At 49.2% G+C, this 20,072-nt stretch overlaps 1 protein-coding gene across 3 annotated transcripts in view; it reads right to left on the bottom strand.

The window, feature by feature from the left end:
- Positions 1 to 20,072, bottom strand: part of LOC122367310 (NAD(+) hydrolase sarm1-like) — a 97,943-nt gene that overhangs the window by 44,561 nt on the left and 33,310 nt on the right. Inside the window, exon 1 of one of the 3 annotated variants that reach the window (XM_043340504.1) lies at positions 19,320 to 19,479. The exons of the other annotated variants lie outside the window; for them this stretch is intronic. Within the exon in view, the coding sequence (XP_043196439.1) occupies positions 19,320 to 19,463 (144 nt within the window). The 5' untranslated portion in view covers positions 19,464 to 19,479. Of the gene's footprint in view, positions 1 to 19,319; positions 19,480 to 20,072 lie in introns of those variants that run through there. 3 annotated transcript variants of the gene reach the window in all.

The following is a 20,072-nucleotide window of genomic DNA, read 5'->3' as shown; positions in this document are numbered from 1 at the left end:
CGCCGCCGACGACCGCCCACCTGCCGCCGTCGCTGTCGACACTCCGACCGACCCCACGTGTCTGCGACCGTGGGAACAAACGACGCGCCAGCTGTGCCCGGTAGGACGGAGCCGGCAGAGTGGTGGTGATGGCAGAGAGAGAGAGAGAGAGAGAGAGAGAGAGAGAGAGAGAGAGAGAGAGAGAGAGAGAGAGAGAGAGAGAGAGAGAGAGAGAGAGAGAGAGAGAGAGAGAGAGAGAGAGAGAGAGAGAGAGAGAGAGAGAGAGAGAGAGAGAGAGAGAGAGAGAGAGAGAGAGAGAGAGAGAGAGAGAGAGAGAGAGAGAGAGAGAGAGAGAGAGAGAGAGAGAGAGAGAGAGAGAGAGAGAGAGAGCTGGCGTGGGTGGAAAGCGGCGTTTTTTATTCCACACATATAGTGGGCATCACATGGGCCGACTGGGAAACATTGAGACGGTGAGGAAGAAGAGCCAGAGCAGCTGAAGCCACCCGCGAGGCAGGGTTGCTAACTTCAAAGGGAGACCGCGTCACACCGTATCTGTTTGTCACGGCCACGGGCCGATTGCAGTGTCAAACAGATGATGCACGCCGTCTTGGTGCTGTCTCAGAAGGGGTGAGGCCCGCGACAGACCCCCGGTCGAGTGAGGCGGTCACGCACGAGCTAACCGATAACAAATCAACACCGGCTCCGGTGGGTGAGTCAACATTCGGTACTCACTCCAAATAAACTCAGAGGACCACGGTGGTTACCCGTGAAGGTGCCCAAGTGACGTAATGCAGAAGCCAGTCACAGTGGCGCCCAGATGACGTGTTACACACGTAAATTACCTGTACTGTTTTGCTTCCAACGGCATAGTACCTACACCACCTACACGCAGCGCGCAGTCTTGGTGCCAAGTGACACTGTCCTACAGTTCACGAATCACGAGAATTTCGCGCGTTTCGAAGGCGTGGCAGTAGCGGTGGGCAGTGGTAGCAGCGGGTCAGGTCCACTCACACCCGGCACCCGGAAACGACCGACTCCCGGTCCCACCCCGACCCCTGACCTTCCGCGTCTCCGCCAGACCTTCCTTCCCACGCTCCCAGCTGGGCGTCCAGCCGGCGAGCGCTCCTTTCCGACCGACAAGCGTCTCCGGCGTAAACCAGCCATCGGATTACGAGTGTCGTAAAACAGAGAGGTATCGTGGTAGGTTGTTTTCATTTTTGTGAAAGCTAAGAAGCCATGACGAGATAGCTGCATGCATGAAAACCACAAACACTTTAATGAAATCTAAATCCGCCCGGAAAAAGTAACAAAACACCACTGCATTGTAAACAGCGTGTGACGTTTTACGAACATGCAACGCAATTAGAATCGAACATCACATCAAAAACCTCAGTGACCTTGTATAAACCACAAGCCGCTAGTTCATTTATGCTCCCATCTAATCAACATTCACCCTCTCCAGCCTGGATTAGCATTTTACGTGGCACATTAACTCGGTACTGGCTCAATAACGCCCGTCCGAGCAGCTTTCCGGCTGAAGGGCGTGCTAAATCGTCCGCCCCAGCTCCACTGTGGAGGGTGTTTGTTCTCTGCACCTCGCACCCCGCCGCCGGGTAGCACACCCACACCGTGTCCCACCACCGGGCACCTCTGACCGTCCTCGTCACTGCATTCCGCACGTGCTGAGTGCGATAAAAGCCGGATGCGCATTCCTGTGCACCGGCCCGGCGTGCCAAGGCTGCCTGGAACGGCCCCGTCGGCCTAGTTGCATATAGGATAATTGAACTGTCCGGGAATGTGTCGATCGCGTGTCATCTCTGCTCCTCGCCGCCGAGTCTGGCTTGGGGGCCGGAACCGGTCAATCGGGCCGAAGGTGGCAGCGATTTTATCGTCTGATTCAACTGCGTGTCGTAACGGCTCGCGCGCCGAGCCTCAGCGGCATTGCGCAGAAGGAAGCCTCTGGAGGCGTGCTGCAGCTCTTGAACACACGGGCTGCACCCTCCCCTCGTCTGATCTCGCCCCCGGAGCCCGCCGACAGCCAACAATCAGTGCTGAGTGTCCAATACCCAAACCGCCATAACCCGCTACTCACCGACAGCCCCAACCGGCCGTCTTCCGTCGCCCAACGTTCGCCACTGCCCCATCCCCACCTCCCCCAATCGTCGCCCGGCGGTGTATGACCTTGGCTGGCCGACCGGCTGGTAGTACTGCGTCCAAGTTCAGTTGTCAGGCCCAGAGGAGCACGTGTGTGGCCGGGGCCATCGTCCGACGCAGATGAGCCGAGTACGGGGCTGAGAGTTCAGCGCTAGGGCTGATAATCCCGGGATCGGGATCCCGGGATCCCGGGATTGTATTAATCCCGAATCCCGGGATTAGAAGCATCGGGATTTCGGGATCCCGATATTTTCCGTACAGAAACATCGTTCATAAAGTGTAGCTGATAGTAGGTATGTAAAAAAGGTAAGTGAGTAACAACGCATTACAGTGCAGTTTTATGTCCAAAGATCTTACTTACGCCGTGCAAAGTCGTTATGCACAAGTATTGGTTACATATATACCTAATTGACATTGTTTCACACCGTCTCAGCCTTCACAATGTGGCGAGAGACGAGCTCTCTCTCGGCTCATCTCTCGCTCCCCGCGACGTCCCTCGCGTACTCGGTTTAACAGATCATTTTGCACGATGACATACTATGCCGACTATCGAATTCGAGTCCATCGAGTGGGAGGAGGTCGGCCGTCTTCTCTGTGTGACTGTGGGAGCACGTCTGGTGGCTCAGTTACTGTCAGTGCCCCGTGGCTGGACGATCCATGAGGCTGGCCGGGCGCCCTGGGCATGGTTACCGTTAGTGAATAATTATTAATTACGTGCCTTTGTGATAAGCTATAGCTAACTTTGCCAAAATGTCGGATTTTGCTGAATTTAAAGGCAGTGCGGTGTGGGAACATTATCTAAGAAGTCAAGATGGCCACACAGCAAAGTGTCGTCTTTGTAAAAAGGTACTGAAAATATCTGGAGGTTCCACCAAAGGACTTCACGTCCACCTCAGGAGCAAGCATGGTGGTATGAGTGTTGCTGGACCATCCCGATCCGGAGAGACGCCGCAAAACGTGTCCGGCGAAGGTCAAGGTGAGAGCGCTAAAACCACGGCACCGCATCTAAAAGGAATGAAGATCTTAGATTGCTACTATGTTCCCAAAACGGACGACGACCTGGATGCTATCCTAGCTAGAATGTGCGCGAGTGATGGGATACCTTTTACAGTTTTCTGTACCTCACCGGACCTACGCGGACTTTTGGCTGCTAAAGGATATAAAAACCTTCCAACCCATCACAACACGATCCGCCGGCGTGTCCTCAAACACTGTGCTCGCCTGAAGTGTGACGTGAAGGCGAAGCTGGCCGAAGAATTGTCAAATGGCAAACGGTTCTCACTTACGATCGACGAGTATACGTCCCTGAAAAACCGTCGCTATATGAGCGTGACTGTCCACTGCGAAGGTAACATGTGGGGTCTCGGTGTCGCGCGTTGTCACGGATCGATGCCAGCAGAGAAATGTCTGGATGTAGTTTCTATCAGCCCCCGTTCACGAGCTTCAGAATTCCTTTACCGTGACGTCATCACGGCGCATGAATTTTCCTTCACCCATAGAAATGCATGCAAAGCATGGTGTGTTTCAGGCGGGCTAAGGAGAAATCTAAGGCCTACATGTGTTCAAAAGACGTACCACTAAGCCAATGGATTCGTCTCATTACGATAAATGGGGTTGAAATCGAAACATTCGGCCTATATTTATCTAAAAGGGGCCAATCAAATGGTCCCTGCAACTCATAATGAAGGATTTCCTCTGCGTTGAAAAATTTGTTTCAAGTGTTTTTTCATCAGCGACAGGGGAAATCCTTCATAATTGCTACCAGATTACTACCATATTCCCTCGCATTTCTGTTGCGCATTGCCTCACAAATCAGAGTTTTGTGAAGTTTATATTAATTTAATTGTCATATTTTGACTGATTTTGGCGATTTTCAATTATTTCAACGCAGCATGGATCAGATAGCTCTCATAGTTTGCTGAAGAATGTGGCTTTTGCTTGGTTATTTTCAAGTTATCTGTGATTTGGTGCGCCGTGATCGTAGCATTATACAAATTATATCAACTTTAAAAATTGAATCAACTTTTGAAGTGAAGTTCACATGAAAAATCAAAAGTTCAAGCATAATAATTGTTTAAACATAATGATGCAACATGTGTCTCCCAGATGGAACTTATATTTCAATTGAAAACTGAAAATGGAAAACAGAAGATGGATCTGCGGAGTTACTGAGATCACAAGGTGCTCTTGATTGTTGGTAATTGAAGATGTTGAGAGAACTTGTGAATCTGCATACCAGTCCTGCCTTGCTTGATTGTTTAAAACTATTTTAATTCTCATAATTGTGTAATGTGTAGTGACTGTGCACACTGCGCAGCACATGTGCGCAGAAATGTGCAGGTGGCTGGTAGGTGGGTTAAACTTTGGAGATGTGAATTTGGATGTCGGTTATAAAATTAATGGTTATGCCTTGTAGAGTAAGCTCTGCTGTTTTTTTGTAATTGTCTTTTTTATAATTGTAACCTACAATGCTGTTAGTTTCATTTTTATTAAAATGCTCGACCAGAATTTGCACTTGTTCATGCATGAATGGCTAAGTTTGGGGTGTTTATTCAACCCTGACTGCTCAAGTTTTTCAAAGGCACATGACACAGCACGGCTAGATCAGCTGGTACCTACCTGTTGACTATTTTTGTTTTTGGTGGTGATGTGTTTGCTGTGTCTTTTGCAAGGTGGTCAATGAAATAAAATAATGCATTATTTTGGAATGTTTCCTTGACAGAAGCCAGGAGCCGGATTAATGTGTGCTGGTCAATGAGATGGTTCAAAAGCATTATCTGATGTTTTTCAATGTGCATAAGCCATAACATCCTTTTCATACGCTGAAGTTTTAATAGCTTCTCAGTCTCTGTCATTTTCCTGAAATATTGGTGTAGATAAGAGATATCAGTACCTTCTCAGAGGTACCTGCCTTCTGCTGGATGAATATTTAATTGGTTGGACGAAATGGACAGGTAGCCTTATGATAATGTAATGTGAAATCTTATTTCTATAAAACTTTGAAAATGAAGTTCTAATTATTCATATGTGCATACATTTTTGATGACTACGAAAGTTTTCCACAATAGTAGAAAATGTGGGAAAGTCTATCAAATAACACATTCTGAAGGCTCAATGCTGATAGAGTGCTGCCTCAAAGAATAACTGACTTGCTGGGTTACGAATATTTCTTTATTTTAATTTTCAAATGTAATGCACAATACATTGCAGTGAAATAACAAAATAGTGCAGTAAAATAGTATTGGCGACGATCAAACAACACGTGCGCCATTGATGTCCGCAAAAATTGCTACCAGATTGCTACCAAATCCGTGACGTAGCTACGGCGCCTTTATTTCCCTAGTGAACGAACCTGAGTAGTAAAGTAATCTTGGTTTCTATGGCCTTGGTTTGGATCTTCTGCAGGGCAAGCTGGCAGAATTTGGCCTTGAACTCAGTAAGCACGTCACCTGCGTCACAACCGACGGAGCTTCGGTGATGGTGAAATTCGGGAAGTCACTGCCATGTGAGCACCAACTCTGCTTCGCACACGGTGTTCACCTCGCCGTTGTCGACGCTCTGTACTCGGGTGACGCCGGGCAGACCTCTGAACAAGCAGATGACGACCGTGGTGGTGGTGGACCTAACCAGGTGAGCTTAGTATACAATTATGCATACATCTGATATAGGCACCTAGCGTGAAAATAGAATAACAGTGACGAAATGGTAGAAAATTGTGCACCAAAGTTCGTATCATTTACTGTGCGATTTCACTTCATAAGAGTCAAAGAACAAACAACATTTCACCCAGAGAACAAGGCTTAAGAGCATCGAGCTCAGTTTCATCCGCATCGCGCAATTACTCTCCTTAAAGCATAAAGAGTCGTAAATCTTCATCTACAAATAATCCGAGGAGCCAACACAGCAGGATGACCCCTTAATATATGTACATCTTATATAGATTAATAAGGTAAGGATATTGTCGCCTTGCAGGTGAACTCGTCAGATGAATCCGACGGTGATGACGAGGATGAGGACGACAACGTGGAAGAAAACACTACTGGTGCTACTGGTCACCACGAACTACATAGTTCGCTCTCTCCAGTCGTTAAAAGCATTAGAAACATTGTCCGCTGGTTTAGAAAATCGCCCGTACGAAATGAAGTCCTTCAGAAATACGTCAGAGAGGAGCGTGGGCAGGAACTGATGCTAGTGCTAGACTGTAAAACCCGATGGAATAGTTTGTATGACATGCTAGAACGATTTGATAACCTCAAAGCAGCTGTCCACAAAGCACTCATTGACATAGGAGACAAACGTATGAAAATGATCGATGATTATGAATACGCCGCCATACCTGCGCTCATTCGCTGCCTGAGAATCATGAAACTCGGAGCAGAAGCGCTATGCAGGAGAGAAAGTGGACTATTGGAGGCTGAAGCTGCTCTAAAGTTTATGTTAAAGGGACTATCCCACCTTTAACATGGGGTTTGAGTTGAGATAGCCAAGTTTGCGGCGAGGTTCAGAAACCACTATCTATCTAGGTTGCAACCCCCGCGGCCTCTTGGTGTTGAAGAAATTCGCTCCCTTCATTTGAAAATGGGCCTTGTACAAGGCCCTATCTTCAACATGGAGCGACCGTTAGTGTGACGTCACCTCGTTTAGTCATTCTGATTTAAATGGGTTTGTTCGTTGAAAAATCGCTTAAAACTTGGTCTGAACTTTGTTGTGGTGCCTACAGAGTAAAAAGAATCAGCTTTATGACAGTAATGTGGCCTGGGGAAGGAGGTAATTTTGGGCTGTGACGTCACATATTTGAAAGTTTGTGTTTGGAATATGGGAAGCCTAAGATGTTTAATGAAAAATAAATGCCAGAACCGTGTTCCTGGTCATCCAATCTATAAAGTCGGGCACAATTTAACTGGTTTTAACAACATTTTAGAAGGTGGGATAGTCCCTTTAAGCGCGCTTGACAAGGAGGACTGCGCGATTGCATGTAAACTGTCTGATGCGTTGAAACAGCGCATCCGACAGAGACGGTCACGTGCGGCTAAAGTCCTACAATCGCTCCATAACAAAATGTCGGCAGACAGAGACTGGAAAGATATTTTTCCTAGTGCCTCTCGCAAGGAAGCACAGGACTTAGTTGTCCACATGATGGAAAGATTGGGAGAACAGATGCATGATACCGAAGTAGGTGTAGATACAGAAGTGATGGACGCTGATGATCCTGAATCAGCGCCGTCTCTTCAGTCGATGCTTCAACAAGCTCTAGATGAGGTTAGAGCTCCAGAGCAAGGCACCAGTTCATGCCCGTCTGGGGTTAACTTTTCGCAATCTTCTCTGATGATGACGAAGGCCATAAGGAAAGAATTGGAAAATTTACCTATCTCAGGAAGGACAGGCATGGTAGCGCTGTCCTACAACTGGCTGAAGGGCATAGTTCCTACCAGGGGCGGATCCAGAAAATCTCCAAGGGAGGGGCCATTAGAAACCAGGAGGCCCCCCCCATAATCCCACCTGTTGGAGGCCCCATCTTCCCACTTGTTGGCCCCCCCCCCCAAAAAAAACTGCGTCTATTGAGCTTATCTAGCTGTTCAGGCAACATCTCAACATCTGTGCAGGCTTGGAGGCCCTCTGTGCAGGTTAGGAGGCCCTGTAAAAGTGGTCATCTCTGTGAGTATAAGAGACCTCCAAGTTATGAAAAGCTTTACCAATCTTCTAACAAAGAAGTCTTCTCAGCTAGTCTTCTAAGAAATAACTAAGTGGGTAGGTAAAAAAAAACTCATCGGATTTCGGCCACTTTATTTTCAGGAGGCCCCCTTTTCAGCTTTTTAAGTTTTTAACTTTTTATTTTATTTTTGAAAAAAATCGGCCAAGGGGGGGGGGCCATGGCCCCCATGGCCCCCCCCCCCTTGTATCCGCGCCTGGTTCCTACGAGCGTTGAATCGGAACGAGTGTTTTCCACTGTCGGGAATATCGTCACAAAAGTGCGGTCGAGTCTCGGCGACGAAGTCGTTGATGCACTTTGCTTCCTCAAGTGCTACTACCGTAACAAGTGAATGTGACCAGGACATGCTGCTGGTCAGACGACCACAATCCGTAGGCACGTCTACTGTATCCTGACTCGAAATATAAACAAGAAATACAATGATCAATGTCATTCATGCTCTTATATTTGTTCGGGGTGAAGGTGTATGCCTGGTATTGTGTTCATGATGGTAAGGATGCGCCATATACATACGATATTGCAAGAAAATTCTGCTTTGTAGACAGGTTAAAACAAAAACTGCTCAATCCCGGGATCCCGGGATATCCCGGGATTGCATTTCTAAAATCCCGGGATCCCGGGATTGCCAAAAAGTCCCGGGATTATCAGCCCTATAATCAGCGCCGAGCAGCGAGCCCAGTGCCCGATGTCCCCAGTCCGACGCGGAGCCTGAAGGTTGAACTGAAAGGCAACGGGAGGGCGGGCCAGACTTGAACGGACGTGCGCTCAGGTCCTGGGACGCTGTCTGAATGCAAAGTAGACTTACATACTCGTACGTCAGCCTTTGGTAACGTCAAAGATTCTCGAGTCACTAATGCACGCTGTCTTGCAGCCACATCACAGCGACTAATGTCACAGCTGCGCAGTCTGTTACTAAAGCCACTCGGGCTAAAGCAAAGCCTCTCCGGCGCTGGCTCCTGGGTCTCTCCCAGCCGGCCTGTCTCTCTGTGTTGATCCGTACGCCACATGGCCCGACAGAGCCGAGCTGGGTCCAGGCCGGACCGGACCGGTCAGTGCACGCCGGTCAGGAGGGGCCTGCACGGTGCACGGCGCACGTGGACGGTACACGTCGGGAGGCGTGTTTATTTTCAGCCTCGTACGGTGTGGCAGGCCATCAACGACCGGATATCTGCTGACAGAGAACAGCCGCACGGCGGGCCCTCTCATCCACAGGTCAGGGAGCTATCATCGGTTCGGGGGGGGGGGGGGGGGACTATCTCTCGGGCAGGGTCACCGGTCCCCGGGGAGGGGGAGATCCGGTCCGGAGGCGGGCTCTACAGATAGCTACTGAGTGAGTTCATTGGGAGGGAAGGAGAGGGACACTTGGTCAGGTAAAACAATGGAATTGGAGGGGAACCACAAAGACGGGTCAGCACCCAGGGAAGACCCGAGTCCCAAGCTGTTGTCACGCATCCGGCAGAGTCATCATGTAGTGGTTTTGCTTACGAACGTGATAATTTGTGGTTGGGTATAAATAGGGTAAACATGGTACTGCGGTCAGATTGGAAAGCTAAGATTTCCTCAATGTTAAACGTTCAAAACCTTGTCACCAATCACATAAACCTATTGGCGATGTCATGTTTGACATGTTGCACGACAAAAGGGAACCGAAAAACATGCACCAACGTCACGAACAACACCGGAACGTGCAGGTACTACAATGGAGCACGTCCACAGCGCTGTCCCAAAAACTTCCCGACGCAATGACTCACGACAAAGCGCCGCCACATTTCGACAGGAGCAAGTCCAGCACCCGAGAACGGTGGCAACAGGAATGTTCGCTCCGCTTCAACCAGAGCAGCACTGTTGTGACCGAAATGACGGCTGGGCATCTGACTTCTGATCGAAGCGATGGCGGAACTCCAAGCAAAACTGATCAAACGCGCTGTAAAAACAAGCCGGTGGAGCAGCCAGTTGGCAGCGTGGCATATCGACGTGCCCGAACACCGTGCAGTTGCGAGCAAGCATGGTGGAGTCGTGTGCAATGAAAGAGATTGCGAAATGAATTCAATACCGGAGGGTGTGAGCATTGGATACAAGCGTAACTTTTTGCTGTTACATTTTAAACAATCTGAATCGCTGCCAATCGGGGCTTACCCGACTGCATGTTCACCTCATAACCATATCGTCTATGCCTACCACTCCTTCACCAAGTTCACTTTCCGTAAGGAAGTGTTCAGAAGTTATGATTGCGCCACACTGTCGCCGATTCGTCGATCTTCCTAAAACAAACGGAATCCTGCAATATCCGGGCTATTCAGATGTTTCCGGCAGCTGTTCCGGTAACTTCCGCTACCCTTCCGGTAACTTCCGCTATCTTTCCGGTTACCGCAATCGCTGATGCAACCAGCGCCGGAAGAAGTCTGAAGCCTGGACACCTCTGCAGTCTGCACATCAATGAGTCATCGTCATGAGCTAAATCGTCAGCAATCAACGCAGCCACCCTTCTCTAAACACACAACCCTAAACACGACCGCAGGAGTTGGAGCAGGACAGCCGTGGTCACGGTCCGTTTCAGTCGTCCGCACGGCGACTCGTTCACCACCGTAACGGTCTGATCATGAGGGACATTGCCTGCGGACACGGTCCATCGATACCCTCATGGGCTGTGAACGGTGCACTGCAGCTGCGCCCGTCACCCTGCGGTCACGGGTCATCCCACTGCGGTCTCAGTTGCGGTCACCTGCTGAGTTCAGCCCACCACGGTCGGTGCACCGCGGTCATCGTTCTGCGGTAGGTGCGGGCCACAGCGCGGAGCCTGTTTGACAGTGGGGGTGGAGCGGAGCGGCTGTGCTCGCTCGGTGGGCGTATGTGCTCCGGATGTGGGCCCGGCAGGGTGGGTGTGGAGCAGGCCGTTATGTGTAGAGGTGTGCTGGGTGGGTTGGGGGTCAGGGTGGGGCGGTCGGCAGTCACGACTGCCCTCCATTGACCTGCTCGCGCTGCGTGTGCCGGATCTGGGGTATTGACCACCCGTTCGCTCCAGTCTGGATCTAGCGTCCAGTGACTCGCTCGGAAAGAACGCACCACCTCCAGGCGGACATCCGCATCGCACAAACTTTCCTGAGCTGATGGCCCCACGCTAAGATAGGTATCAGATGAAGGGAAAATGGCTATCATTAAAGGAAGGATCGCTGGGTGATTTTGAATTCGCTGAATTAATGAGCGAATGTTATCACGTAGGAGCAACGATAGCATTAAGTAAGCGCAGTGAACTCAAAGTAGCCGACTGTGACGAGTGTCACTATCGCCAGGGTTGTTGGAAAAGCAAATAGCCGCATTTAGCAGCAATGGTAAGGCAACGAGCAGTCCATCGGGACCTAAACATAAACATGATTCGAACCGCTCGTAGTCGAAAGTCGTTCACACAAGTTTCAGTTGAAACCTTTACATTACCCTAAAGAAACTCTCTGAGCTAAAAGACATTACTTAACACATTTATTAAGTGTTGCATGTTCATAGGCCTGTTGAACATCTCACTGCAGCGTCCTCAGACGGTGTGGGTCCGCGTCTCGGAGATAAGCCACGACACATGGGCGGGCGCCTTTGAATTCTAATGCGGACTGCGGAGGCACCGGCATGCTAACGGCCGAGTCTGCAGGCCGGGCAGGGATCCAGACAGACAGTCTGCTGCATCTCCAGGCAGGCTGTAGGATCTAGAATGGCCCCACGAGCCAGGACGCCTGCTGTGGATGGAGGCCGCTCAGTCACAGATTCCGGGTTGGAACCAGCGGCTGAATTCACTCATGTGCGACGTAGAGGGAACGGGCTCCGCCTTTGCCGAGATAGCTCCGGAGGGCAGCGGGGCGCCCCGTCACGACTGCCGCCGTATTTGGCACATCGGCTTCCTGGTGTGACCGCACACGGGCACGAGCAAAGCGCAGCAGAGCGGGATGCGGTCGTGGCTCTGTCGCTTCTGTGTATTTTGCTTCTACACGTCTGCAGCCGTGTCGGTATGAAACTGATGCCAGGATTGTGAGCTTTGTCCATGTTCGCTGTAGGCCCCAACCCTCGAGCATTCATGTTTATGCGCCAGAGACCGTAGCGGTTTGCTAGAGGCGCATCGATCGTCCGATAACAATTAAACCGATAAAGATTTAAAACACCTCTTATCATCGGCAGTGTATGACGCAAACTGCCGCACATGGAACCGGCACAAAATCACTATGACGCTCGAATTCAGACTTCAACAATGAAGTAAACAGCGAACCGATTCATATCGAGCTACCAACTGCATTCACGATAGCTAATTGATTTTCCTCGTTGAGACAAGCTCCATAGAACGACAATTTAATCACAAAAGGTGACTGTCGGAACAAAACATGCCTTGAACAAAATCATCTTCTTTTACAGTGCCGCGATACAGTCGGTTTCACCTGACTTTAAAGACCAATCCGTTTAGCATTTATTGCAATCTCTCGTTTCAAGACATCAGTACACAACGGCCCAGCTAACAAATTGCGAATTATTTAGTCGAGTATAGTATCTAAGAGTAAATGAAGCGAGGTCACCTGCCTGTCACCTATGTTGGTGTTCCTTATTACCTAAGTCAAGTGCCAGGTGCCTATCTCGATATCCATGTTGCCATAAGGATCAGTAGCTGACCCATGGCGGACCCGAGACGCACAAAGGACTTCTGGGAATGATTAAATGCGAGGCTGGAGCCGCCTGCTTTCGGCTCTTACAAGAAAGCAGATAAGGATCCGGTTGCTATGCGGTATCGCGCGATCGTAATTGATTGTCTATGACTGTCAGAGGCTTCCGAATGGAGAAGGACGGCTTCTACTCCAAGCTGAGGATAGTTTTGTGACAGGAAAAGATGGGAGGTGAGCCCACTCATTAATGGATAGAAATTGATGAAATAGGAAATTTATCTAGGTATTAAGTGAAATTTAACATAGCAAAGAAGCCAGCAAACTCACTCAGTACCTAAATGGGGACGCTTTCCTTTGGCTCTTTCTTACCCCATAGTAGTTTTCTCCAGTAGTGACCAGACTGATTCGAAACGAAGGGAGACATTCCTAGTGAGCTAAAAATGCAATAGATCTGCTATGACCCGGATGTTTTCTTCTGAACGCACATTTCAAGAGTTCACAGAAACAGAGAACTAACTTCTGCTGTATCTGCGAGAAACAACTACCAACAGCCGGTTGGCTGCATATGCCTAAATGCATATACGGCCGTCGATAACTTGACTTCGATAACTTAACTTTGGGGCATCTTATAGCCATGTAGATGGGAAAATGTGGACAGCGAACATGTACATCTACAAATTCAGCACCGTATGATGGAAGCACTTTGCTCTTTTCCTCTCCGTAACCAGACACTTCTGCAGGCTATTGGCTTTTGGATGTCATGTCACGTCCACTTTCTCTTCTTTACGGTAGTTTGCGGGTTGTGTGCCACCTGTGCACATATTTGACAACTAATCACCGGAGGACAAGGAAGAACATCAACCAAATCAGCAAAAGCATTGGAGTACCTTCGTTAATATTATTAGGAGAGTGAGATTCCGTTATACAGATGTCTGAAGCAACACTGTAAAAAATATTGACTAGCCCCTCGTCAAATGATTCTCAACGCTAAATGTCGGGGGTACAGACTAGTTTTGCATCCTACTTTTGACACACGCTGCAAGCCCCTGGCTTGTTTTGTGTTCGTCAGATGACAGTTACCAGGTGTCGGTTAGTTTTTACCACGTCCCAAAAATAGCTGGAGCGTTTCTGCCTTGTTTTGGAAGCAGGTCCTCGTTAATGCTGTGTATGATAACAAAGTACCTAGTAACAATAATAACGAAAAACAATGTCAAAACGAGGGCGGCTTGTTTAGTGACGATGTTCAAAAGAAGCATCGTCTTGTTCCTACTTAACGAATGAAGCTCAAACTAGGTCAAAACTAGGGGCCCAACTAGGCCCTAATCAACCCATAGTCAGATGACCAGCAGATCCTACACCGCCCAATCCAGTCATCGAATTTGCCAGCGAATTCGTTTGAAGACCATCATATTATTAAATATCGGTGGTCTTCAAACGAAATCCCTTACCAGTTTGATGACGAATTCATCCGGCCCATTCCAAAAACGCTCAAGATAAAATGAAAGTGTATTTCGGAAATAATGTGCTTTCTTGCAATGCACCTTTCGTATATCAAGCGAACCTTTCACTTCCAGCGCCCGTTTACAGTTATCAATCGAATCAGAAGCATGCACATACCTATCGATAGATCTGAACCTAAGAACACAGAAGACATTTTGTAGAGTATGTACCTGTCTGAGCCTATGCAGTGGAGCCCGTGAGCCGCCCAACCGCAGCTGCCTCATGAACTTGATGATAGGTCTGAACCTCAGATTGGCCAGAGCTTGGCCGTCAATAACCAGCTTATTTATATCCACAGTTGTAGTGACTTAGGGTTTGGAATTTGCCAAACCTAAATTTTGATTACCAAGAGAAGTTTTGTACTTCTTGCACTTGCCTTTTCTTCATAACTTTGGCGGAAATCGTCGTAGTGAAACTTCAGTGTTCCGTTAGCTGTCGGTTCTTGAGAGAGTTGGCCAGGCCGGACACCGGGGGCGGCTCCACAACTTTCGAAAAATTAAACCTAAGTCCTATTGCACTGCATGGAGAGCAATTCATTTAAAATCGCTCTTGTTCCCCCTCCCCCCCTCGACAACTTTGCAAACGTCTCTGCGCGATTTGGTTGAGAATAATGGCTTATGGCAAGGTATATTGAATCAGAACGTCGATCACTGCAGGTCATATATCGGCAAGCAATTCTTCATAACTAGACACTGCACAAATGGAAACGATACAGGTTTGCCCAGTGATAAACACTCGCACTTCACAGACACTCGCACCCCCGACCGAACGCGGCACGGCACAGCGCAACTGGCGCCGGGAAGCCGGGAACGCATTAAGTGAAGGATTCACAGATGCGCAACTTTATTGCGAACAATAAAAACCTACCGCAAACGATTAAAAAAAAAGTTTTAGGGCAATCGGAAATACAAATGTATTGACTTATAGAAATAAAATTGTCATTCACCTTCCAAATAACCCAACAATTTATTTGCCGTAAAAAGTGTCTGGAAATGGAAAGTTGCAAACATGATTCAGCAAGTAGGGAAACGCAGCAGCTACCAGGCGAATAATCTCAGGCTGGTTTAGTGACGAGTGCATTGCTACGGCTTGTTCCTCACCCTTCACAGATTACTATGACAAAACTACCCCTAGTATTTTGATCATCCTGAGGCTGGCTTTCACCTAATAATTTGATGAGGGTCTTCCTCGTTTCGGATTGAGGCGAAAACAAACGTCAAACAACCTTGATAGTTAATTCAGCACTTCAAAACAAAGGTACACCTAGGGTATCATTACAAAACCGGATCATAACGATCTGGATAGTTCTCAGCCTGTAAGCTAACTAAGCGGTAACTAGTCAAGTGATAGGTACCGGAAGCATTGACAACCTGGTGACTGTTTCGAGACCCTTGTTTTGACACATAGCTCGTCAATATTTTTTACAGTGAACGGTTACAAGAAATCGAACTCGATGATTAACTGCCTTGCCAGGTTCTACCAACTTAAATGCCAGAGGAATTCCATGGAACGATGCTGTGCAAAGCCAACTGTTCATGACTTCCACAAAAGGTACGATCGTAAATCAATGGACACATAAAGCGGCGTGGAAAACCCAACGAAAAATATCTAGCCATATGCCATACATATCTACACACCAGAGGGCATTCAAGTCAAAACATAGCCGCCATTTTTCAGCAACAAATGTCCAGACCAAGTCACGCAGGTTGATTTTCTTCTTAAAGCCACCAGTGACCCGGGGAGGGGTTAGTTAACTAACGGGCTAGTGGAAATCAACGGAACGAAAACATTTCAGCACTGTTGTGCACACTGGCCAGTAATGCATGCATATTGCATAAGGCATACCTACTCCGGCGTGCGGCATACACTGTCAGGTAAGTGCAAAGAACGACGGACGTGTATGTATGCGTGCATGTAAAATGCCGCACCGGGGCGCCAAACAAGCACGCCCAAGCACACGCAGGTATGCAAGGCCACGCACACGCACAAACTGGCCCGCCCCGGGGGCGAGGGAGAAGCGGTCAACGTTCTGTAAGGCTGTGTTCCAATCAACGCCCAAAGAGGAAAGGGTGACTCAGCGGGAGGAAATCTTTATACAGATAGCAGGCACAAAAATAGAAGACAGAAGGGACAAAACAGGATCAGAGAGAGACAGACAAACGCAAAAAGCAGCTAACTACCCAGACACATCACACACACATCCACCTAGCCATCCAGCAAAAGTAAGTCAGACAGCTAGGCAATTAGGCAGCCAGGGAGACAAGCCAGCCAGACAGACAGGAAGGTAAAGCCAGACAGCTAGGCATTTAGGCAGCCAGAGAGACAAGCCAGCCAGATAGAGAGGTAGCCGCGCGACTACTGTGCACACGACCTTCAGGTGACCTGTGGAGTGTGGACGCTGTGGCCCATTGAAGGGATGACGCACCTAGCGGAGGGGGGAGGGGAGAGCGACTGTCGGCGGTGGCGAGCGGGGAATGTGAGGAACGTCGGTCGGCTGGCAGGGAGGTGTGTCGTGCGGCACGGGACGAGACCTGCCACGACCGGCCAGAGGTGGGCGCTGGGCTCTTCACCCAATAAACTCTGGGCGCTGGGAAAGGATGGCGGGCTCTCGCTCTGACCACTGACCAGTGGACGGCTGCAGGTTCTATTAAATCAAATGTTTTGGGACCTTTGAAATTCCCTGCTGGCACGGCACACAACGTGCGGCTCGTCATTGGCTGGCACTCTAATCGGTTTACAAACTTTACGAATGACTGCTGCTCGTAAGAATGGTTCACTACGTCATGTAACATTGTGTCATTGAGAATTTTCACTGGTTACTATAGAACATGTGAAAAATTCGTCGGCGCTGTGCGGTAAGAATGTGAGTTTTGAATGTCGGGTCGGTCGTAGTTCCTAGATAGGCATCAGTGGTCAACAGCAACAAAAGGGTCAACAGCTCCAGTTGACAGTTCTCAGCTTTTGAAGCTCTGCCGAGCTTACAGTAAAGAATGTAGAATGTCGCGACATTGGTCACGCCACACATGATGTTGTTTTGATGGGCGGCGGAAAAAGGAACAACTGTACTTCCAAGGGACATCCGGTACGTTGGCTTCGTAGAAATGTAAATACTTAGTTCCAAACCCTGCCCAGGAAAAGAAGCTCGCATGCGACCACAATTTACATAGCAAAGTTGTTTATCGTTCACGGCAGTTGACCCAGACGCGGACGGCGCTGTTCCTGTCCGTTTAGCAGACGCTATTGGCGACGTCCGAAAAGAAATCAGCTGTTATTCAGACCAAGACTAAATAAACCGGCCTTTGGCAGCGCCACTGACAGTTCAGATGAAGGAGCGTGCTTCATTTATAGAGCCGGGCCTCGTTCTTAGACGTCGAACCAAGAAGCTGAGTTCGCCGAACCTACAGAAGGCACACAACGGTAGACCAGGAAGCACACAACGGTAGACGGCCCTTCTCGCCAGCCGCAGACCGTCCCGGTATGCGACTAAGACCAGCGTTTTTACCAGGTTTTCAGCTTGGGTCACACCGTCACCGCGTGGCTGTTTTTGGGCGCAGCGAAAAAGCAGCGTGATAAAACTCTGTCTCTGTATGCCCAGTTTTGGGGATCAAAGACCGTGATATGGTGCCAAATGTGCGCATCAGACGCTCTATAAGGGATGCGATCGAGGTACGGTGGTCTCGCCCTGATAACCGAATCAGGGCAGCCAACCACATCGCATGGCGACTGAACAGAGCCGAGGAGAGTTCGGGGCCAGGAAGGACTAGGGTCGTGAGTTCTAAGCGATTTGTGGATGAGGTCTGGACGAGAGGCAAACTCTCCCCTAGTGATCTGTAGACAGATGTCGGTATTAACTTTACTGCACTCATACAACGTCGACATTCACTGGACCCTGCAAGGACGAAGCAGCTTCTATCCTGCAAGGACGAGGAGCATCGTACCCCTCAAGGCCCCTTTCATCTCGGTCATCAGCATCAAGCCGAGGTCCATCTAAGGTCCGACCGAGAGAGACCAGAATTCTCCGATCAGACGACAGACAGCCGACATGCCAGGAGGCGCCTCACAGGATCTGATAGGACGCCAGCAGCGGCGGCACGGCACGCGCCGGAAATGCCGCCAGATGGTCACGTGCTCTGTGACCACTGTCCTTCAGGTCACGTGATGTCACACTGAAATTGCCAGTCTACAGAGTAGGTCATATGTTGAATAAATGTTGCGTGACGACAATTCTGTGCCACCGTCACGTATTCCTCTTCATGCTTCAAAGTTATGTGACTTGGAGGTGGCACAGGTGACACAACTTTGCAGGTCTGGCCTGCAGTCTGAAACTTTTATGCTTCCATTCGTAATATCGTGGAAATTCATTGAAAATTTTAGGGACTCAGTTAAAGCACAACAACATGCGAACTTCCCAAACATGTCTCGTTGGTTATCAGAGGGCAGTGGTATCCAACAGTTCAAGCATCATCATGACAATTTTGTGAGTCGCCGTCTCTAGCTCTGCCATGAATTCCATGTGCCCTTTGAAGTGTCAAACAAGTAGGGGGCGGGGCATTCATATAATGCGGTCGGGAATGCTGTAAATGCGGCAAACTGACAATGCGGTGATGCAATGCTGGTCACCCAGCCACACCGGAACAAGGTTAATGTTTATAGGAGTAAGCCCCACCGGCGAAAAATGCCCGTTTCATATAACTACGCTTGCAATGTCATGCTTACGAAGGCAAACATTTCTTCGAAGTTCAAGAAAGAATGGCAGGCGCGCTGACGTAGCGAGGCGGCGAATGCTAAAAGCTACCGGAGTAAATACATCGACTGATGTAACCTTCCCCATTCCGCTATGATGTAACATAACGGTACATACAGTTGCTAGGCATCTGGGTGAATTCGGTATTTTTAAGGGTACGAGTATTATTTGCTTTACATACTCCTGCTTTTTATTGATCAGTTAGGTGGTTGGTGAATTGTTTCAAAAAAGCAATCTAGCTTAGTGAAAAAACGACCAATGCATGAGGAAAGTGTTTTCATTTTTGGCTCAGTATATAGCGATCAATGCAGTCACAGGCCCGGCTATCTGTAGACACCTATAGCCACGACCACAGCTCGATGGCACGACATATTGTGACGTCCGTCGATGCTTTTGCACGACCGATACTTTTGCTATACTTTTACACGACACTGGACGGATCGGCAGCCAACTTATTAGCATGAAAACTTGCATGATAGACGTCAGCAAGCCCCAACACGACACGCTATTTACAGAGAAACACCGCTTGGCTCGTCTCCAGAAGATTTAAGAGGTAATGTCCATTATAATGACCAAGACAACCCTTCCACGGGACACTCACGGTCATGAGGGCGCACGTCCGGCTGTCGAGGACGATCCATGTCAGTCGGGTTCGCTCGACCCAGGCGTGCTGCACTCCCACCCACCAGCGCTCCACCATATCGAGGATCGCGCGCAGGAGGCGCGCCAGCCAGGCGACCCACATGGCTGGCGCAGCTCCACTGCCGGCGGCCGCGCTGCGTGGGGAGGAGCCCGTGCCAGACCGGCGCCACCGGAGCCCAACTCTCCGCCGCAGGTGATGAGCTGGCCAGCCACCGGTGATGAGCTGGTCAGGTCACTGGCACAACCGGCCCTCAGCGACCCGCCTGACGCAACGCCAGAAGTTGAGGACCCATACGGCTGCCATAGAGACCCCGTGACCAACACGGCTCCGTGATTGTGGAGGGATCTGTTGACGGCTCCATCACAAACAATGAGCGTGCATTGTTGTGTCTTGTGGAGAAATACTTCTAAGCTCTAAATCTATAGCATAGTAGCCTTTAGATAAAGATTGGTTATTTACGGAACGAGCGAAGCGAGCGGAGTCTTACGTAGAATAACGGAAATTTCTGAGTATGAGCGGCCGGCCGGCCGGCCGTGGTCACGATTCTGCGATGCTTATATCTCAGCAACCACTTGACCGATTTACATGCGGTAATTTTTGTAGGGTAGCTTCATTCCTTCTACCAAGTATTGGACTATTCCCGATGCATGTGGGTGACCCCTTATGCACGTGCCACGTGCAAAACGAAGAGGTGTCACTTTTGTAATAGCT

The sequence above is a fragment of the Amphibalanus amphitrite genome, unplaced genomic scaffold (assembly GCF_019059575.1).
Source record: "Amphibalanus amphitrite isolate SeventyFive unplaced genomic scaffold, NRLGWU_Aamphi_draft 000003F_arrow, whole genome shotgun sequence".
In the NCBI taxonomy this organism is placed as follows: domain Eukaryota; kingdom Metazoa; phylum Arthropoda; class Thecostraca; order Balanomorpha; family Balanidae; genus Amphibalanus; species Amphibalanus amphitrite.
This window is presented reverse-complemented; position numbering and strand designations above follow the sequence as displayed.